The sequence below is a fragment of the Rattus norvegicus genome, chromosome 1 (assembly GCF_021556685.1).
Source record: "Rattus norvegicus strain SHRSP/BbbUtx chromosome 1, alternate assembly SHRSP_T2T, whole genome shotgun sequence".
Classification (NCBI taxonomy): Eukaryota; Metazoa; Chordata; class Mammalia; order Rodentia; family Muridae; genus Rattus; species Rattus norvegicus.
Genome location: NC_141534.1, coordinates 248,688,504 through 248,711,202, shown reverse-complemented (window position 1 = coordinate 248,711,202; position 22,699 = coordinate 248,688,504). Strand labels below are relative to the sequence as shown.

At 43.5% G+C, this 22,699-nt stretch overlaps 1 protein-coding gene and 1 long non-coding RNA gene across 3 annotated transcripts in view; one reads left to right on the top strand and one right to left on the bottom strand.

Moving 5' to 3' along the window:
* Pde6c (phosphodiesterase 6C) overlaps positions 1–22,699 on the bottom strand; it is a 55,839-nt gene that overhangs the window by 7,670 nt on the left and 25,470 nt on the right. Inside the window, exons 9-17 of the mRNA NM_001416003.1 lie at positions 20,939–21,088; positions 19,916–20,059; positions 18,705–18,773; positions 16,617–16,763; positions 16,277–16,384; positions 15,819–15,928; positions 9,422–9,509; positions 3,244–3,344; positions 94–201 (exon numbers count right to left, since the gene is read on the bottom strand). Of these exons, the coding sequence (NP_001402932.1) occupies positions 94–201; positions 3,244–3,344; positions 9,422–9,509; positions 15,819–15,928; positions 16,277–16,384; positions 16,617–16,763; positions 18,705–18,773; positions 19,916–20,059; positions 20,939–21,088 (1,025 nt within the window). The remainder of the gene's footprint in view (positions 1–93; positions 202–3,243; positions 3,345–9,421; positions 9,510–15,818; positions 15,929–16,276; positions 16,385–16,616; positions 16,764–18,704; positions 18,774–19,915; positions 20,060–20,938; positions 21,089–22,699) is intronic.
* Positions 71–6,635, top strand: LOC148007903 (uncharacterized). Of its 2 annotated transcripts, XR_015648206.1 has the most exons (4): positions 71–168; positions 292–556; positions 3,504–4,322; positions 6,274–6,635. It is a non-coding gene; the product is annotated as an uncharacterized LOC148007903 (long non-coding RNA). The 2 variants fall into 2 exon arrangements; XR_015648207.1 differs by lacking the exon at positions 292–556.

The following is a 22,699-nucleotide window of genomic DNA, read 5'->3' as shown; positions in this document are numbered from 1 at the left end:
GAAAAGAAAAATGACTAAACTGTAAATATGAAATGCTAAAAAACACAAAATGTGCTGTTTTGCCCCAAAGGAAGAAACATTCGGTCTGCTCACATGATGACCTCCTTTTTGGTCGGGTCGGCGGTTACATATTTGATGGTTTCTTCTTCGCTTTGCATCTGTTCACAGGTATCAACAATCTTTTGAAACATGGTTCTCTTCCTGGAAAACATACAGCTATGCAACAATTTTACCACAGAAAATGATCTTAAACGCTTGCCTTTCATATTCTGTGTTCCCACTCTGTCTCAGGCTGTCTGCCGAGCACGGGCCAAGAGCCAGGGTAGAGAGCAGGCAATTCTGACTATCCCTGGCATAGAAAGGGCTGGAGGCAGAAAAAGTGCAAACCACAGAGTGGAGAGAACCCACGGACATTTAAGTACAATAAAAACCAAAAAGTTCAGACAAGAAAAGAGCAAAAGAACTCAGAGGCCACAAGCTGTACCAGCATCGCACACACACCCAACAGAAACACAGAAGCCGATATTCATGGATGGCCGACCTCACTGGCAATTAGGTAAATACAGATCTAAGGAAGAGGGTATCATCTCATACTCAAACGGTTAGCAAATGAAAATCCAGATGTGCCCTGATCCAGAGCACACACTGGCATAGTGCAGGTGGGATGTCAGTGGTGGGACCTGATGCTGCAAAGGGACATATGTGTGTGTGTGTGTGTGTGTGTGTGTGTACGTGTGTGTATGTGTGTGCGCACGCACGTGCGTGTGTGTACGTGTGTGTACACGTGTGTGTATATGTGTGTGTACGTGTACGTGTGTGTGTACGTGTGTGTACGTGTGTGTATGTGTCTGTGTACGTGTGTGTATGTATGTGTGTGTGCATGTGTGTGTACGTGTGTATGTGTGTGTATGTGTGTGTATGTGTGTGTGTACGTGTGTATGTGTGTGTGTATGTGTGTGTGTGTGTGTGTGTACGTGTGTATGTGTGTGTATGTGTGTGTGTGCGTGTGTGTGTACGTGTGTATGTGTGTGTGTGTGTGTGTGTGTGTGTGTGTGTGTGTACTTGTGTAGGATGGGAGGCAGGTGAGTACACGTCTGTGTGTAAAGGCCAGGCTGGGCATCAGATGTCTGTGCGGATGGGTCACTACCCAGCCTCCTTCTCTACCGTTCCCATCCATGCTAGAGTTACGGGTACTTCCCGCCACATTCAGCTTCCTGCATGGGTGCTAGGGGATCCAAACTCAGAGCTTCATGCTTATTTACTGAGCCTCTGGCCTGCCCTTTTATTAGCTCTTAATTGCATTTTTGCTTGGCTTCATCAAGGTCAGGTCTTGAATCTGATGTGCTAGCAAATGCCTTATAAACCAGTGGTAGTGCCTCATCAGGAATATTTTAAACTAGAAGAGTCGTGTCACCAAAGGCAAATCCTTACACAACGCTGTGCGGGGAAAGCGAGTTGCAGAAAGGTATTTGCAAACAGTCCAGTGTCAGTCCAGTGTCATACGTGGGAAAATATCGAAACACACTCAACACACATAGGAACAGGAGTGGAAAGGAAGGGGTGTATCAGTATCAGAGGCTCTCTTGGGAAGCTGAGAGGACTTTTCATGATAAAACGGGGGTTGAGCGCCCCAACTGCACCACGACTTTCCTCGCTGTCCTTAAAAACAGAACTCTGAAGCACATGAGACACTGGGGGTCACCGCTGGGGGAAGGTGAGCTCTGGGTATCTGGAGACCATGTTATTCTAAGCACTTGTCACAGCTGGACTGGTTTTGTTGTCTTTGTCGTCGTTGTCGTCGTTGCTTTTATTTATCCATCGGATTTATATCAGTAAATCCTCACTGCACAAAACGTCCACACAACAAACTCTGAACCAATTAATATTAATGTAAACTGCCCACCTAGATAAGACAAATTGTCCTATGAAATCCGTCCGTTATGAAATATTCATAACTACCTGTAGCCCTTGAAGGCCTCACAGATCTGGGTCGTCCTTCTCCGCCTTTATCTTGGTTCCTCTCCTTCTTCCTCTCTCCAAAACTCTGTGCCCGCCCTACTTCTTCACTCACAGGCCTTGCCTTATCTCGTGCCTGCCCTCACCAGCATATGGATGTCAACCCACATTTCACCCTTTCTGTCTTAAAAAGAAAAGAACTTCTCTCTCAAATGTAAGCTGAGCACAGCTATTACCATTCTGTGATTTATAAAGTATAAAATGCACCAACACCCAGCCTATCATTTTTTGTCAATTAAATAGTACTTTCTGTTATCTATCCTGGCTTTAGAAAGGCTTAATATCTATATGTTATGTCCTGGCTAGCTTGTATACTATCTGAAAACTATCCAATTAAATATGTATTCTGTTTAATAGTTAGATTCTTTTTAAAGGAGGATTAGCAAGGCAAACTTTGACAGAGCCAAAATGTCACCTAATATTTAGATCCTGTAAATAGCCCACCTCTTTCTAATCAATGGTCACCAGGAAACTTAATATTTTACTTAGAAGAAAGTGTGCAGACACTTGGCACGTCTAGTCTCCTTGGCCCTCTGCTGTGCAAAGCTCACGTCTTGTGAATTTAGTTTGTGTGGTAGAATCATCAAGATTGTTCAACCCAAAACTCTCACAGGATCAAATTTCTGAGCCTGAAATACCACATACCAGATTCCAGGCAAGCATTCTACCACTGAACAATCTGGGCAAGCACTGAACAAGTCCAATTAAATACTAGATTCCGAACCATGGTGAGTCACAGGGATACAAAGCCACGGGTGCAATTTGGTGATATTGTTCTTTAGGCAGAGCACACTGATTCCTTCTGTTTGAGCTTCTTTGGGTCACAGGTTATTTAACTGGAGAGGCTGGCATTTTCAAAACTACATCTCCAAAAACAGAGTAAGTTTACTGGCAGTCAACTATCTTGGGGGGAAACTGGCATTCTGAAAAGAAAACAGATTTGTGAGCCTGTTCTAAAATAGTGTGTGTGTGTGTGTGTGTGTGTGTGTGTGTGTGTGTGTGTGTGAATACAAAGGTCAGATGGGACATCATACTCCTCACGCTGAAGTTACAGGCCACCGTGAGCCACCCAGCATGGATCCTGAAAGCCCAACCCCAGTCCTCTGCAAGAATATCAAGTGCTCTTAAGTAATGAGCGGTTTCTCCATGACCTTGGACTCTCAGTGCAGTTCCCAGCAGGCAGAACACAGGGCCGGACAGTGTCCTGACACCCAGCCTCGTACTTACTTGAAATAGAGTGCCAGGTCAGTTGCTATTATCGCAACCTCAAACAAGTGGATCACCGTTTCAAACTGCCGCTTGCTTAGATTCTGGAAGATGTTTAAACTCTGTAAGACGAACAATCCACAGTGAAATGCAGCCGCCACTTGGCCTTTGGGTCAACAAACAAAGAAACAACACAAACTATCCTTAATGAGATAATAGCCTGTCTACCTTTTTTAATGTCTGGGTTTTTCTTTTAATAGTTTCTTTATTTTTATTTTCAGGCCCATTGGTGTTTTGCCTGCGTGTATGTCTGTAAGGGAGTTAGATGCCCTGGAGCGAGCTGCCATGTGGGTGATGGGAATTGAAAGAGCGGTCATGGAGCCATCTCTCCAGCCCGACATCTGGTCTTTTTGTTGTTGTTGTTGTTGTTTTTAATCTCCTGATTTGAGTAAATTTCTCTATTCTACTTTGAGCAAGGTCATTCAAAATCTAAGAATAGCCTCAGAAACTCCACGTCTACCTCTTTGGAATAAATAAATTGTTCTCTTTCAGGACCGTGTGAAAAAACGAAAACAACAGAATCAAAGCTTACTTTTACTAATTGAGGCACTGAGATAAAGGATTTCTGGGGATGCCCAATGGTTAGGCATGGGGTGCCGCTGACCAGCTAACTCTAGAGTAACCACGAAACCACCCATTTTTCAGAAACCACCAACTACACTAATAATTATGTATGCAGGGAAAAATAGTGAACCTCTCCCCTGGTCCTAAAACTGTTTTCTTACAATAGTTTACAAGAATTAGTAGATTTTTCCCCCTGAACTTCTCATTAATAATCTCTTCATATATGAATCTGTTTCGTTTTTCATTTTCTAGATGACTAGAATATAAAACTTGGACTGGGTATTAAAAGCCATGGTATTCTGGACGGAGAATTTTAGTTATGCAGGGCAGTGGCCAGATGTGCAATGGTGTTGCTAAATGAAGGTTGTAGTGACCAAAGCACAGGACTATTTAACAGCCTGTAGGCCTGTGGGAGAGGCAAGAGGAATATGCTGCAGAAAGGAATACTGAACGGAATTCCAGAATAATAAGGGCACGTGAGTATTTCTTACCCACTACCAGCTTCTACATGCTTCATGAATGCTCTTAATCTATGGCGAACCGTAGCACAGAGGCATTAAGCAACTTGCTTTGGGTTAAACAGCCAGAACAGGGCAGACCTGATCTGAACCAATGTGATCTGTCCACACAGTGGGTGGTCTCAGTCTTTTACCCACAATGCCTTTTGGCAAGATGCTCAGGACCAGGTCCCAGCCCCACTATTGATAGCTGTGTTCCTGGACACAGCTCTAACATCTGCCTTTGTTTTCTCAGTTGGGTAAACTTGTCCTTCCAACTGCCTAACACTTACTTAGTCTGTGCTCAATAAAGACCCGCACAAGGTCACTTCCATGAGGCAAGCCTGGGGAATCCCTCAGAAACTAAAAGTTCTACAAACTAACTCACTGTTGGATCTGATAATAGTATTAGATAGAGTTCTGAGACCAGCTCCAGGTTAAAATAAAAGTAAACAAATCTTTAAACCAAAATCCAAATCTGGCTGTCAGTCATTCCCAAAGACTTGAGTTTTTGCCCAAGAACTCAAGTTCTAGACAAACTAAGTTTTCACAAAGGCCATCATTTCATATCATTTGGAACAAGAACTGGTAATTCACAGGGCATGTGTGACTGGCGGACAGGAATCTAGCATTTGTTCTGGTAAAATGTTGAGTTCAAGCTGGGCAGTGGTGACACCTGTAATCCCAGCACTTGAGCAGGCAAATCCCTGAGTTCAAGGACAGGGCCTACCGAGAGAGTTCCAGGACAGCTAGGCTTAATCAGAGAAACGCTGTCTCAAAAAACCAACCAACCAACCAACCAACCAACCAACCAACCAAACAAACAAACAAACAAACAAAAACCCACTGTGTTCATTGTTGCAACAATAGTCAATGGTTTAGATGGGTAGAATTGAGCAATGGCCAGCAAACTTCCAGATTAAAGGGGAAAAAAACTATTCTTACTCGGAACTGTTCGCAATGGTGCCACAAGACATTTCAGTCCAGTCCAATGTGGGTTTTGACTATTTTGTTTTCTTTTTTTAAAAAAATGATTTTATTATTTTTAAAGATTTATTTATTTATGTGTATGAGTGCTCTACATGCATGCTTGGATGACAAAAAAGGGCATTGGATCCCATTACAGATGGTTGTGAGCCACCATCTGGTTGCGGGGAATTGAACTCAGGACCTCTGGAAGAGCAGTCAGTGCTCTTAACCGCTGAGCCATCTCTCCAGTCCCTAGCTTTTGTTTTTTGCTTTTTTGTTTGTTTGTTTTCTTTTGAGGCATGGTTTCATGTAGCTCAGGTCATGTAGCCAAGAATAACTTTGTATTCCTGATGCTCTTGCCTCTACCTTCCAAGTGTTGGGATGCTAGGGATGCCATCTAGCACTATGCCAACAGACTGCTATGTCAGCGAAGTTCATCCAGTGTTAATGGAATGGCCATTTCTGGGTGGTATGAAGGCCATCAATTTCCATTCATATTTTTCTTCTACATTTTACCTATTACTTGAATATTTATAGTGGACATAGGTGTGTTTTTTTAAAGTCCTAGGCAATTCATTCTTAAACTATATAAGCATGCAACATTTCATCTCCCTATACCTGCACATTGTTCTGGAAACATTAGGTAGAGAGAGGCAGGAGTGCCAAAACAAACCAAGAGTTCTGGTCTCCAGCCCAGGTTTAGCTAGACCAACCCCTAATTAGCTGTTGCTTTGCTGCTGTGGTTCTGTCTGTCTGTCTATGTGTGCCTGTGTTTGGGTGTGTATGAAAGTGTGTATGCATGTATATGTATGAATCTGTGTGTGAGTGTGTGTGTGTATATGAGTGTGTATGTGTATGTGTGTGTGTATATGTGTGTGTATGTATGTGTTTGAGTATGTGCATGTGTGTGTGTGTGTGTTCCTACAGATTTGACTAACAATGTCTCCACCTATTTGCTCAGATCACAAGCTGATTCCTGTCTGGTTTGGAACACAGGAAATCCTGTTCATCAAACTCTACGAAAAATGAGGACATTTCAGTTCAGTGTATTATAATACGAGAAACAAAATGTCTGAGTGAATCTTGCCCATAAGAGCCAAGATTGCTGAATAAATTCCAAGGATTTCTTATGTTAAACATAAGCAAGCTTTTAGTGGGCTTATTTCTTTACAGGATAATAAAAGGAGGCATGCATTATTAACTAAAGTGTCAATTTTTTGTGGTCAACTTGACTGCTCATAAATGGGCTGTGTGATCGTGTTGTCTAGCAACCATGTTGACAGAGCTTTAAGCATTTGCAATTAAAGGCTGAATAGCATTGTCGACAGGTCCTTGAAAAGATGGTGTACACTACTGAGAGGCAATATTCCGTTTCAGAAAGAATAATAATCATTTACATAGTCATCAAAGCCAGGTGTGCCAGTTTGCGTCTCTGAAGCTGATCCACACCTTAACCAAAAGCGGTATGTAGAGGAAGGGGTTTGTTTTAGCTTGCAGATCCCAGTTCATCCCTGGGGCACGAACTGGAGGTGGGCACTGACAGAGGAACACTTCTTCCTGGTTTGTTCCTCAGCCTCATTCTCAGCAAACTCTCTTGTATAACTCAAAACCACCTACCCAGGAGTGGCACAGCCCACAGTGGCTTGGACTCTCCTACAACAATTATCAATCAGGAAAATGGTTCGTAAACAGGCACACGGGCAAAACTCATGGAGGTGATTCCTCAACTGAGGTTCACAGCCCTGAGGTGGGCCAAGAGTAGCCATCACACCAGGTGAGACAGCAAAATAAATAACATAAAAAAAAAAGAGATAGAAAAGTGCATTTCTGTTATAAACTGTCAAACCCCAGAGGGCAAAACATGTAAGCTACAAGGAGCCTTCTAAGTTACTTGGCGGAAGGTCTTTAAATATTATTTGCCTCAAGAAGCACAGTGTGAGCAGGGCAGTGGCGGCACATGCCTTTAGTCCCAGCACTCAGAAGGCAGAGGAAGAGACAGGCAGATCTCTGAGTCTGAGACCAGTCTGGTCTACAGAGTGAGTTCCAGGACAGCCAGGGCTACACAGAGAAACTCTGTCTCCAAAAACAAAACCAAACCAAACAACAACAAGCCACACTAGCTGGAGAGATGCCTCAGAGGTTAAGAGCACTGGCTGCTCTTCTGCAAGACCTGGGTTCCAATTCCCAGCACCCACATGGCAGCTCATAACTGTGTCCAGTTCCAGGGAATCTGGCACCCTCACACAGGCATATATGCAGGGAAAACACATAAAAAATAAAATCATTTAAAAAAAGTTTAATAAAAAGAAGGAGCACAGTCTGGCTTATGGGTTATAACTGACACTGCCTCGCTATGGTATAGAGAGGAATGCACAGAAAATACTTTCTCCAGAGCTCCCATGAAGACATTGACATTTGAGTCTCACCTCCCTGAATCTTTTTCATCTGCTCCTTCTTTCCGTTACCCTAAAACAGGTGTCATCTGTGGCCTGAATTTTGTGTGGAGAGAAAGTCTCTCTGCACATCAGGACAACAGTGAGTTGTTGAAACGTAGAATCTAGGCTCCAACTCAGGAGAGTCTGGTCAGTAAGTGGGAGAGAGGCCTGGGTCTGTGCTCTTACTCACTGACCCTGTTAAATAGACGATCCTGGAGCAGCAGGGTCAGATGCCCTTCTCTGAGACCCACCATCTATACTCACAAAGAATCAATGGCTGGGATAGTTTGGCCCTTCCCAAGCCCACACTGACATTTGATTCTTGGTGTCCACAGTGTTAGAAGGAGACTCGGAGCCTTTAAGAAGTAACTGTATCATTAGGAAGAATTGCTGTCTTTCTTGTGGGCCTGGGTTTGTTGTCACCAGAGCATGAGGCTGTTAGAAAGGGATGGATTCTTGTGTTTTGTCTCCCTTGTGTGTGTCCGCCTGACCTTCCCTCACAAGGTCCTTAACAGAGGCCAAAGAGTCGTGGCTGTCTGATCTTGAAGTTTCCGGACTTCAGAACCATGAGCCAACATAAACTTCTGTTCCAGGTAAATGACCCAGACTCTGATATTTTGTTATAGAAAAAGAAAATAGATATAACATTAGTGCATCACACCAGCGTTGTAGCTAAAGCATTATCATGGCAGGTGTAGGGTAGACAAGGTATTTGGTGCAGTATTGATCCTTGATTATTAGAACCAGTCATGTCATTTTCTTCTTCCTTTTTTCTACATTTATGTCCAATCACTGATTCTTACAAGATGTTTCCACTTGACTTTCATGGCCTTCATCACTTAAAAGACTTGTGTTCTATTTCTAGACTAGACTGGGTCTGTTTATTTGGCTCCTTTAATAAGCCTTTAATAAGACCTTATTACTGAAACTGAGAAACACGAACGTGTGACTCTAAGCAAATTCTCTGTCTATGCAAAACACCGCTTCCTTCATTCTAAAAACGAGTCCTTTGAGTTGTTGTTGGTCTGGAGCTGTCTTAATAAAGTGTATTTTGATCATGTCTGTGACTTTGCACATGCCCATAAACCCTTGGAACAAAGTTAAGAAAGGGCAGCACCAGGCCTCTCCCTATGGAAAGTTAGTGATATACAGTGAGTGGCAGCCCTAATGGGTTCAAGTCCGTTCATCCTGCCTAAGCCATCCATGACCCCTCCCCCTTTCCTCCTACAAATGGACCCTGATACAGGGCCTCTCTTGCAGAAGCAGTTTATCTTGATCTGAACCTACATCTATTACCAAAATTTGATTTTCTCCAAGGTCCAAACCCACACTGCAAGGTGTGCCCCACGAGTAAGAATAGCAGTGGCTGCATAGCTGTTGTCCCCCCTTCACATTTATAAATACATGCTCCAAGGCTCACACAGCCCAGACACATTCTTTATCTATGGGTCCAGAGATTCCATGACTTTCCGTGCCTCTTTCTTTCTTTTCCTACCTATACCTTGGCATTTCAAATGCAGTATAGCAACTCTGTCAGTGGGCTGAGTCAGGGAAATGGGAACCATACTGGTACAAGGATACACATTGCCTGTGTCATAACTGAAGTCTTCTCACGTACTTGAGGTAATCTTAGATCCAGAACCTGAAAGTTTCCTTAGAGAAGAACTCTCGTACCTCATCCTGCAAGAGAGTCTTGCTATATTCCAGGTGATGTCGCTCTAAAATGGAAGTCCCATGAAGCCTTGCCAGTGGAGATGTGGACCTAGGAAGAAGAGGATAACGGCAGTTTCATTGGCTCAGAGATTACACAGAAATCCATACAATGCACTGTCTTTACTCTTTTAGAATTTTTGTTCATGTCTTGTCTCCTTCCCTACTCAAGGTTGATAAAATGGCCAAATATTGGGAAAAACATTTTTAGCTTAGAAAATAGGAATGTGTTACATGATGGCACACCTTTAATCCTAGCACTTGGGAAGCTGGCAGATTGACCTTGGTGAGTTCAAAGCCAGCCTGGTCTACATAAAGAGTTTCAGGACAATCAGATCTACATAGTAAAACCATTTCCAAAATAATAAATAGTAAAAAGGTAGTGGGACTCCAATGTATAAGTTATTGAATGATTTAAACTGTTAAGTGTGGTGTATCTCATGGATATAAAATCTTTAGGTTCTCTGAGCTTGTGATTGTGATGTGTGTTCTATAATTATGTAACATCTAGCAACTGTGGCAGTCACCAAGCTATCTGCATAGGAAGTTTCCATTAAGAATTTCTAAGCAAGGCCTGGGCGGGGCGGGGCATCACAAATCTGTAACCAAAAGACAGGAGGATATAGCTGGCTCCTTTTTTTTTTTTTTTGAGATGTTTTGTCTCAAAAAACAACAAATTAATTTAAAGCAAACAAATAAATATACAAGATCTAGGAAACAAATGCAAATCAGTGTAAAGTGTCCTTTCTTTCCTCCCCGAGACACTAATGGACATCTAACAATCTCCATTTGTTAAGAACTAAGGATAGCTCTTTGGGAGAGAGGACCCCACTCCTAGTACCATTTGTCTCTAGTGACCCTGTGCTAGAAGGAGAAGATACAGTAAACATAAAAAGGTAAAGGGAAGAAAAAGTGACAAGAGGCTGAGACCAAAATTCTGCAGGTCATGGAAAAATTTTCCATGGATATACAAATAAACATTTTTAAGGAAGATGTCAGAAACATGGGTGGCTGCCTTCGAGAACTTTCATTTTGCTTCACAAAGAACAGAACTTTGTTGGGGAGGATGGATTGCTACATCACCAACAGGTGCAGTAAACCAATATTAGAAGTGATCATTTAAAACAAACTTGTCAGTATCTACACTGTGTCTGCACCAGAGATTTCTTTTTAAGTTTAGTTTCAGTTAGAAAAGAGTGAAATGTTTAAATCTTTTAAGAGATTGCAGATTTCTTATCTTTAAATAGGATGCACATTCTGTACCCTCTCCTCCCACTGCTCAGGGATAACTATGCAAAATGAAACATAAATCTAAGGGCAGAGGTCAGGAAGAGTCTAAGAACCAGAGACAGTAGATACCTACCAGGAAATACTGACTTCTAGACACAGCAGGGCAACTGCACATTTGAACCGTGTAAGCCCAAGCCAGACCAACTTCCAGAATGGAGTGAGAGTTGAGCACCCAATCCCACTCCTAGGTGTAGAAATATTGGCAGCTGGCAGCTGCTGGGAAATCATGGTCAGTTTTCTCAGTGTGCAAACCCTGATCAGGTTCTAGTAGAAGACCACACTGAAGAATATTTGGGCAGTACAAATTGGTTTTGGTGAGAAAAGAGACATAAAGTTGGGTGGATAGGGAGAGGGGTAGGTCTGGGAAGAGCTGGAAGAAGAGGGGTTAAATATGATTAAGATGTGGACACAATCCTCAAAGAACTAGTAACAAATTGTAAAACTTTTAATTGGTCAAATTTGTTAACGGGAAGTTAAATAACTGTTGACATAATACTGCTACAGAGTTGGGGAATGTTCCACCTCACAGAGAGATTGCCAAACAACACAGTAGCATGTCCATCTAAACTATACACAGTTTAAAAGCTCAGAAAACGGGGCACAGTGATACCTGGGCTCTTAGATACAAAGAACTGATAAAATTATTTATAGTGATCAGGAAGCAATTGTGTACAGCAGTTGGAAAGGGATACTGGGAATAACTAGCTTAGGCTCTTCAAAAACAACATCCTGAGAGACGCACGCAAAAAGGCAAAGACATTACCCTAGACTAAAGGAGAAGAGAGATATTCAACAATGATATGCCACAAAGGACTCGTGATTATATCTCAAGTCAACTGATGGGGTTGCGCATGCGGGACAGCCTTAAGATAACTGCAAAAAGCCCAGACAATTAGTCTGTACCACCTTAATAGGACACAGCTCAACTGGAAATTTTCCTTGGGGTGGGGGTGGGGCTGCTATGTTTCTCTGTGTTTACCCCTCTTATGCTTGGAAAGCACTTGTTGAAATAATTAGGAACACGATGCCTGGGCATTTGCAGACAACTCACAAATACTCCAGTAACAGAAAAGAATTGATACATATCCGTATATATCATATACGTGTATTCATGGAAGAAAAATAATTTGACATGGCAATTTTCAAGAATGGGGATTTTTGGAGAAGTTACTGGGGATTTTGAAGATATCTTAAGGATTCAGAAAAAATATAAGATTCAATAATAGTTTTCTATTTTTAGAATGTCTGGCCACAGTGAGCTTGACAGGTTCAAAACACCTATTTCAGACTGATGTTGTATAACTGGGGAGGCAAAAATAACTAGAGAGAAGAGAGAAGCTTGAACCACAGAAGTGATGTGTGCAGTTTGATCATTTAACCCTCTGGTTTTCCTTATCTTCTAGAGACTAATCCTTGAAGGTTAAAATTCCAACAGGGCTGATACTTCTGCCCAAATGACTGACTTCCAATCATTCCACAGATCTTTGAAGCTATGTGTGCTGTTAGGAGACCATCTACAATATTCCCTAGGAGATTCTGAGGTAATAGTTTGGTGACCAAAGGCTGGACACAAACCAAATTTGTCTTAAAATTCAAGAAGTAGATTGGTTCTGTAATTGTTTAAACAGGTGGTCTATAAGCAGTCACTGAGACCTTCAGAGAAGACTTGAGGAGAGAAAGCCAGGCCAAGGCAGCAGGAGATGTCCTTCTGCGGAAGCCTAGGGATGGCTGGGTGGGGATTTCAGCCAGTCAGGTGGGAAGGCACCTCACGGTTCCTCCCATCAGTGTTGGGATGTGGATTGTGGTCACCCACGCGGTGTTTCCTTAAATATCTCTCCAGTCATGTGCCCTTGCTCCGTTCTGAAGCACAATGTTACCCAGACTCAAATGAGTATCAGTATCAGTGGAAACATGACTATCTGATCTCCACATGACAAAATAACTGGGGGGAAAAACTTAAGTGGTGGTCTGACAAGTGTGGCTTAAATGGACATGTCAATTAAGAAGACATTAAAGAATTAAGCGCTGGGAAGATGGTTCAGTGAGTAAAGGTGCTTGCCACCAAACCTGAGTTTGATATCCACAGGACTCAAAAGGTAGGAGAGAACTGATTCCCCAAAGTTGTCCTCTGACCTCCACATGTGTACTGTGGTGCTCTCTCTCTCTCTCTCTCTCTCTCTCACACACACACACACACACACACACACACACACACACACATTCAATAAATGTAATTTTAACATTTTTGAAGACTTTTAGGAGATTCAATTTCAGTAGGATTAAATACAAAGTATTTCAAGACATGTCTGGATTACCATGTCAAACTTTGGGATTCATACTTTGGAAATGACATTAAAAACGCTGAAGTGAGTGGGGGAAATCATGGTAAACAAACTCTGTGGTGGGAACTTTAATGTTCACAGAGCAGCTCATGCTAGCTGGTGTGGTGCATACCTATAATCCCAGCATGCAGGAAGCTGAGGCAGGAGGATTATAAATTTGAGTCAGTTTGCACTATGCAGCATACCCCTCGAAGTTTTCAAAACTTAGTGTATTTAGCCTGAGAAGGAAATACTTTAAGAAGAAAGGATAAAGATGTTTTAATTCTCTCTAATATATAGAGAACAGGCCAATGGGTGAGAGACTATGTTTATTCCTGCAGATCCAAAGACCCAAACCAGGAGAAGCAGAAAATGCATATAGGGAGATCAATTCCAGTTCCATATCATGGAGTACACACCATCATTAAATGTGATTAGAATCATCCAAGAATAGAGAGAGGGCTGAGCTGTGTGAGCAGATGTCTTCTCCATTATGCAAAACAGTCAAGTGGAGACTACAAAATACAGGAAGGTATAGGGGGGCATTCATAATTCTTAATATTATTCTTATCGCTGCATTTGTCCAAGGAGATGGACATGTCAGAGACCCAAACAAAACAGCAAAGGGGATGAGAGGGAAAAGAAATCTAAAAATATAAAGAATGAAACAAAACCAACTGGCTGCAGAAACAAATGAGCAGAGTCCACAGGAACTCGGAAGGGCAATAAAAATGTGAAAAAAAAAGGGGGGGAGCTTTTGGGTGTTGTCAGAGGGCATAGTCTGTGAGATAAGGCACTCAGACATCCTGGAGGCAAGTGATCAGACCAAAGGCACAGGGTCAAGCCTGGAGATGTCCCCTGTGTCCCAATAGCTTCTGGGCACTCTGCAGGTGGTCTTCCCCCACCCCTCCTGCTACCATCAAAGCGAGAACAATCCAGTCTTAGTCAGCCTTTCCAATGACTCTATTTGCCAATGTAGCAGTCTCTCTGGGGAATTCCAAGTAATCCCTCCAGGGCGACATAAAGGGGGCTCGCTGTGGCCTTTTTTTTTTAAGCAAGTACTTAAAGGCTGCATTTGATTGAGGAACTTAATGAATCTGCCAGAGGGTGCCACTTGGCTAAAACTGAAGAAGATCGGCTTGTCCCTGGTCTTGGTGTCAAGAAACTCTTCTGTCACCACACATTCCTTCTGCCAAATTTGCAGAAATATCTGGGAAGTACCAACAGCTTAGGGCAATATGAGGCCAGGATGTGGCCTCATCCATCTCAAAAACCCACAAGCAAGAAGGGGCCTCATCCAGCTCTGCTGCTGACTGTAACCTAAAGCAGGCCTGACATCATCTTTCTGAGTCTGTTTACTCATCCTTGAAAGGAGAATAACGTGAGGCAGCAGGAGGTGGAACCAGAGAAGGTCTACGAAGACTTAGGTGCTCCACACTGCTGGCATGGTGGGACTCAATTGTGATCCCAACTGAAGTGGGACGATTATAAGGTTAAGGTTAGCCTATTCTAGATGGCAACATGATCTTGGAAAGAGAAAGAAAGAATAAAAGAAAAAAAATAAGTGAAAAGAGAGATATCCAATAAGATACCCAGTAAGTCTAGGGGTTTTGTTTTGTTTGTTTGTTTGGCACAGAATGAGAGAGGACTCCATTGGCCCCCATGACCCTTGCCTTAGTAAGGACAGAATGGCCAGCTCAGGCATGATGTCCTGGGATCAAGTCTCAGTAGAGATGCTGCTTTCAAGATGAAGGCTGACAGCCCAGTTGTTCAAAGTGCAAAGAGACTGTTCAGATTTAGAATGTGCTTTTCATTCACTGGCCTTTATCTCGAGTCCCTGACACACAGGTTTCATGGATGTAATCTCACCTGACCCCCACAACAATCTCTGAAAGGCCAAGGTTAGAGCCATTTTAAAGTTAAGAAACTGAGTCTGGGAATAAGTGAGTTGCCTACGTTTCAACCAGGAAATAGTCGGAACCCATGAACCCACAGACCCAAGCCTATGGTCTCTGGAACACTTCACTACTGCTGGAGGATGGTCACGTGGTAGAGCTGAGGCTGACGTGTGGCTGGGGATTTTAGATGCTTGATGCCATCCAATCTTAGCAGCTGCAGATCATTAGTGTAACTCCTATCGCCCAGAGGAGGAACTCAGGGTTCGGGAAATAAATGACTTGTGAATCTGAATCCGCCCGACACAGTCCGCACCTGTATCATTACACTTCCTTCCTGGGGACAAGAGAAGGAGGTGGCAGGACATTAGCCTAGAAAACCAGCTGAGAGAGGGAGTGGAGGAACCAAAGGACCAGGAAGTGAAGGATTAGGAGCCCCAGAAGATATGTTTTCTAACCTGAGCAAGGGAGATTTAATCCACTAGGAAAATTGAATGTGATTCCCTGATTAAAGTTATGTGAACAAAGTTGGGAACCTGAGAAGTGGAAGCAGAGAGAGAGACAGAGAGAGACAGACAGACAGAGACAGAGAGAGACAGAGAGAGAGACAGAGAGAGAGAGACAGAGAGAGACAGAGAGAGAGACAGAGAGAGAGAGACAGAGAGAGGGAGAGAGGCAGACACCATGGGAAAAAAGCAGATATCCCGAGCTTGAAGCTCAGGGGGGGATGCAACACTCCTGAGACTAAAAGCAGCAGAAGTGACTGGCTCCAGGTCTCAGAGGACAGGAGGGGGAGCATCCATCCCTCCCCAGCATCTTCCAGCCTCCGTCAGCACAGCACGCACCCTCACTTACTTCATTTGGTACAAGTTATTGGTTCCTCTGTGGTCAATGTCATGGCAGAAGGCAGCAGCAAGCATGGCAAAAGCTTCGAGGTCTGTGTAGTATTTCTTTAGTCTCCCAGTCTAGAAAGACGTACGAACACATTTATAGCGGCCAATACGGGCTACTCCAGGTATAGCCCAGTTGGCCTGCAAGGAAAGGGGCAGTTACCACATTTCTACCAAAGATTAGGTTTTTATTTAGTGAGTCTCGTGGCATCCCAGGGAAGTTTCAGAACCCAGCAGGTACCTGCATTTTTCCTTTACAATGGTAAACCTATGAATTTCTGGTCGATAATCTAGCCAACTGCAGAAGGGTTGGAGTCTGAGGGATAGTGACACAACAGGACATATCCTTTTCTTGTTACTTCTCAAGAGGAGAACTATTCACAGTTGCAAGGACTTTCAGTGGCTTCCAGCATCCGTACCTACCATTAACAAAGTGAACATGGTCTGCCCCACGTTGAATCCGTGTCGCCAGTTGTGGTAGGTGACAGGGCGGTACCCTTTCCGAACTGTGTACATCCACCGTGTAAGAACCTGTTACCCAAAGGCAACAACACCATTCAGACTTTAGAACAGAACTCTAAAGGGTAGGTGGCCCGGGGCACACTTATCTAAGATGGTATGCTGGTGCTGTTGACAGAGTTTAAGCCAGTGTAGTCACAAAGTTAATGATAGTTTGAAATCCTAACTTGAGCTAATCTTTGGAACCGCAGAAAACATCACGGAAGCCCAGCAACAGAGTCAGCTTTTGAGAATGCCACCTGACCTCGACCGGTACTTTGAATTTCTCCACCACATTTATCTCCAAAAACAGCCGCAGCCCGCATTTAACCAACTCGTGCTCCGTAACGGGGAAGTCGCTGAAACGGAACTCGTACAGGTCTGCTGCTCTTGGGTCGGGCAGCTCCTCCTTCTGTTGGAAGGACAGATTGCTTCACTATACATCCAGCCTAGAGCCCGCCATGCAGAACACCCATTATCAATGGTAAAGGGTTGATAGGAGGGGATGCGGAAGTAGTTCAGCAGCTCAAGGTATCTGTCCCCAGGCCTGATGACTGGAGTTCAATCCCTGGAGCCCTCACCGACTCCATGAGTTATTCTCTGACCTCCACGTGTGCCCAGGACACATGATCCATACCTATATCATACACACACGGACACGCACGCACGCACGCACGCACGCACGCACGCACGCACGCACGCGGGAACCTCTTTCTCTCCTCCGTCCCCTCTTCTGTCTTCACTCCCCTTTTGCTTATACCAGCTCCGTGTACACCAGCACCCGATAACCAGTAAAGCCGCAATTTAGAGCCACGTTTAAAATTTTCTCAGCGGATTTGACTCCAATCTAATCCCAGGGGCTCTTTTCTTTCTACAGTGGGGATTCCTGTCGTGGGTTCAAAGGGCTTAGGGATACGTGGGGGTGAGAGGTGAAGGAGGCACATAGTCATGGCTGTGACTTGGGAGACAAAAAGTCGTATCTTTTCAACAAGGAGTTTAGTGTAGTGAAATGCTTTATAAAACAGGGGCCAAGGAAGGCCGGGGGCTCGAGATTATTAGAGAACAGTACCATGCTCTCGGTGCTATGGGAGAAACAATGGTTGGGAACAGGTTCCCATCAATCAAATGAGGGAGATGCTGAAGGGACATCTCCAAAGCTAAGCTACTAGGAGGAAAAAAGGACCAGAGGAGGGGATGAAGGGAGAAGGAGATAGGACTTGCCAGGGCAGGAGACAAGTCATAGAGGAAATAGTGGTGAGGAGGGGGAACAGGAGGTCACTGGGACTATCAGGAGGGAGCAGAGAACAAGGAGCAGCCCAGGCCTCGGAAACCAGTTTTACTTAAAGCAAACATATGCGCCTGCCATTTGGTGCTCAAATGTATGGAAACTGAGCTCAGGGGAACCTTCACTCATGGAGGGAAGTGACCTGCTTTCCTGTACTTTCGTTTCTCTTCAACACGGTATTGAGGGTAAAAAGTGCACCTGGCCAACTGTCACTGAGATGAGTTCCCCTGTAGGTCTGAGGTAGACCACACAGCTGCTGCCAACTCCTCCTTCTTCGTGCTTTCTCTCCTGTCATGGTCATTGGCCTGAGAAAGGCTTTGCTCTGTCACCCTGGCAGGCAGGCCCTCTGGGATGGCCATTCTGCAACCCAAAGCCACTAAGACGATAAACCTAGCCAGTCTCCCTAGATCCTGAGGTAACTCTTGCAGCCATCTAGTTTAGCTGCAATTGTAAAGGGTCTTTGTGGGATGAACTATATCGAACCATGATGAAGAAAAAGCAGGAAACCAAAAGGCCAGTGTACTGGCTGATTTTGTGTGTTAACTTGACACAGGCTGGAATTATTACAGAGAAAGGAGCCTCTCTTGAGGAAATGCCTCCATGAGATCCAACTGTCAGGCATTTTCTCAATTAGTGATCAAGGGTGGGAGGACCCACTATGGGTGGTGCCATCCCTGGGCGGGTGGTCTTGGATTCTATAAGAAAGCAAGCCAGAAGAAGCAAGCCAGTAAGTAACATCCCTCCATGGCCTCTGCATCAGCTCCTGCTTCCTGACCTGCTTGAGTTCTAGTCCTGACTTCTTTGGTGATGAACAGCAATATGGAAGTGTAAGCAGAATAAACCCTTCCCTCCCCAACTTGCTTCTTGGTCATGATGTTTTGTATAGGAGTAGAAAAAAAAAAAAAAAAAACCAAACCCTGACTAAAACAGTCAGTCAACAGAAGAACTTTCTTTTTAGTCTTGGATAATGTTGAAGAAGAAGAAAATCAACATTTGCTTGAAAAATGAGAGTGTGTGTTCAAAACAGGTTTTATTAAAAGGGCACCAGGATCAGAAGGAAACACTTACCAATATGGCCAGGAGCTGTCTCTCCTCACATTCTTCAATTACATCTATGTTTAACTTCTCTTTAAATTTCTAAAATGGAAACACAATTTAAGTATGGAATTACTACAGAGATTTCTGTCTGGTGGCTCTAATGCTAAAACCAGTTGAGCTCTATCTAAAATAGGCCACCCATCTGTTACAAATGAAGACTTTCTGCATGAGGAAAGACTGATAGCAAGTGATTAGGAAGAATTGTTTCGAAGAAATGTCCTAAAACAATTGAGTTCTCTCACTCTCCAAAATGTAGCAGTAGCCGTCTGAAAACCAAGCTATGGGCTATAGGTAGGCAAAAAAAGGAAAAGGGGTTTTCTGTTTGTTTGTTTGGTTGGTTGGTTGATTGGTTGGATTTTTGTTTTGTTTTTGATTGCCAATAGCAGTTGCAAGGATTCCCGCCCATGACCTCATCTTTATCATCTCAAATACTTTAGTCAAAAATCTTTTTAACTTTTAATGGCCCCAGCAAACCGAAACCAGACACCGACACCAGACTACATCTAAATACACACTCTAAAAAATTAAGAAAAAGAGCAAAAAAAAAGTGATTGTGGGGTGTTTTCCCCTTACTTTTGTGGTAATTAGAACATTTTCAGCAAAAATCCACCGGCTTCCTCATCAGAAAATGATATTGGACTCGATCGCCTGACTTGGCTTTAGCCAGTGAGAATTTTAGAGACTGTCATGTGAGCAAAGACTTTAACATCACCAGGTTGCTGCTGGTCCACAAAAGATAAGAGGCCATAGGGCAAACGAGACTCACAGCTGGGTCACCAAGGTCACTTAGAGCCCGCTCAACCCACAGCTAGTAAGGAGAAGGTAGATGCTTATTAACGAAGGCCACTGAGATGAAACACTGGTTGTTACACAGCCTGCTAGGATAATGGTTGACATGTTGCCCTTCTTCACAATATTCTTTTCCTCACTGATATACATGAATCCAGATACATTGTTTCTGCTCCTACAAACTCAGGAGCTGTTTTTCACCAAGTGCTAATGTAACACTGTGGTCTGGAATTCCAGGAAGAAAAGCTTACCAGCTGACAGGGCTCCTTCCTCCCCGACCTCTCCTCTATCTTCATCTCTTGACCCCAGAAGCAAGCCTCTGCTCACCGGTGGTTTGCAGAAACTGAAGTCCAATGCCACCTGCTGTTCACAGGCCTGGATTCCCCACTTACCAAAATAGAGCTGATTTCACTAGGGGTGGCTTTGGTGAGGTTCATAATCATTTCCTGAGCAATGTCCTTTCGGCTTTCCAGCTTGTTCACTCGCTCATAGGTATCGGTGTTTAAAAGAGACCATCCAAGAAACTGGGTTAAAGTCTGAAGTGGAAGAACGGTGACTCAGATCCTCTAACATTAAATAAAAATTGCTTTGTGGACAAAACCCCGCATACTTTGCTATACTGATCTTCCTTCCACCACCACCAACCCAGTTCTTGCCTTTAAAAAATTATTATTGCTTGAGAAATGAATGCGTGCATATAATCTCTTTAATCAAATTCACCTCTGTTCTCTTCTTTCTAGTTCCTCCCCTACCATCCTACTTCCTGACTTCATGACCTGTGTGTTCAGAGCCACTCAGGGCTGCCTGTATGTGCGTGGGTGTGGAACCAGCTACTGGAGCATAAGTAGCTTCTCAGGGGCTCTTTCCTAAAGAAAACTGACCCTTCTCCAGCAGCCACCAATTAACGATGGCTCCTCAGCTAAGGGGTGGGACTCAGGAGCCCTCCTTCTCTCACAATGCCAACCCAGTTCTTTGTATCAACCTAAGGGGGAAAAAACTGAATTTATTGCCCAGACAGTAAAATTAACAAGCTTTGCTTTTCAAAGTGCCAAGCCTCAAGGATGTTCTCCTGCAGGAAAGGAATGCCGAAGAGAATAAAATAAAGTAGGAGCTAAAAATTAGACAGAAGTTTGAGACTGAGAAGGAGAGAGATTATAAAAAGAAAGGGAGGAATAAAAAGTACTCTTCAATGTTTTTATAGGATTGGAAAGATTTTGGGTGAAATCAAACAGAAAATGTTGCAGTATATAGCAACCTGGAAACAGAAATGGCACAGTAACGATATCCTGATTACAATTATGAGACTCGTGTCTTACGTGCTCTTCACAATATCCCTGCAGACTCAGGAGTAGCTCCACGGCTGGCATCATTTCGTGATATCCTCAGATACATCTGCTGTTCTTTCCCACGCTTACCTCAGTGATGTGTTCGTCATGCTCATCAAAGGGTTTCCCATCCTTCCGGTTGTAAAACGTAGCCACACCCACGATGTCTTCTTTCTTGTTGACAATAGGCAGGGACAAGACATTTTTAATGACCCAGCCAGTTTCGTCCACTGGTCCTTTCTATAAACAATAAGGGAATTGTTACTTTAACATTTTCACTTTTTATTTTTGAAATAAGTATAGATTTACAGGATGTTTCAAAAGAAATGTAGAGGGCTGGAGAGATGGCTCAGTGGTTGGGAGCACTGACTGCTTTTCCAGAGGTCCTGAGTTCAATTCCCAGCTCACAACCATCTGCAATGGGATCCAATGCTCTCTTCTGGTGTGTCTGAAGACAGCTACAGTGTACTCGTATACATAAAATAAATACATAAATCTTTAAAAAAGAAAGAAATGTACAGAGAAGTCCATGGACTCTTCATCCGGTTCTCACCAATGAAAACATTTCATGTAACTTAGGTATGGTACCAAAAGCATGGAACAGACAATATACAACCCATAGACCTTATTCCGGTCTCACTATTATTAGAATCAACTGAATCAACCAGCACGAGGTACCTTTCCACTACACCTACAACCACCCCGACCCACCCACTGCTTGGCTTATTTTAAAATCTCAGGGTCAGAACACAGTTAGGACAAGTTTCTAAGCCATCCATTCAAACAAACCAGAACAAGGGCATCTGCATTCTGGCTCTAACTTTCTCCTTTGACCCCCCTCCCCAGCTCTGGGGATGGAAAGAGCTTCTTATCTCTACATGACCTCTTTGTTCCCTTTGCTCTTTACCATCTTGCAATGCCAATGAAGTTAACTTCCGACATTAGGATCTCTCTAGTGAAGAACTTAGTATAATTTTTGTCTGATCCATCAAATAATCTTTTAGTTTATGGTAGGTTGTGGTTATAGTAAAAACCCGTGAGGCCTGCTGACTATCCAAAACCAAGCCATGTTGCTAGTGTTGTTGCTAGGGCAAGTGAGAGTCAACCACAGGCCCTACGTCAAGATGCTCCCACGTTGGTGAGAGATGAGGACCAATTCCTGCAGAAGTGTTTCTCAAAGTGTGGCTGAAGGTGACAGATTCTTTTTTAAAAAATGTTCTCTTTTTATATATACTTAAAATTTTAAATTATGTTTATACATGTGGGGTGGCAAGTGGGTAGGTGTGCATGTGTATGTGTGTGTGTGTGTGTGTGTGTGTGTGTGTGTGTAAGTGCACACAGGTGCCAGAAGGGGGCACCAGATTCACTGACGTTACAGGGAGCTGTAAACTGCCCAACATGGATTCTGGGAATCCATTTTTAGTCCTCTGAAAGAAAAGAACAAACTCAACCACCAAGCTCTCTCTCCAGCCTCCACAACAGATTCTTTTTAAGCCTATGTAGTCTCAGGGATGCATCTGGATACATCTCCTCTCTCAGCAATTCTAATGCCCTCTCAAGTAAGAGATCCACGGAGTATATTTATAAGTATGTGGCTAAGGCAAGTGGATCCAAAGACTCAGCACCCCACAATGAGGGTATTTCAAACATTTCATGGTTGATTTAGCCCTCCACAGAGGTTTAGGCTGAGTCTCAGCTCACCATGAAGCCTTCTCTGGCTGTATTAGTCCATTCTTGGGAGGTGGGATTTGAGGAGAGAACTAGAGATGACTATTTGATAGACAAGAGTCTTACCCAGACTATGACGAAAATGCTGGATACAGCATGAGTAAAGTCACCTCAGCCCAGCTC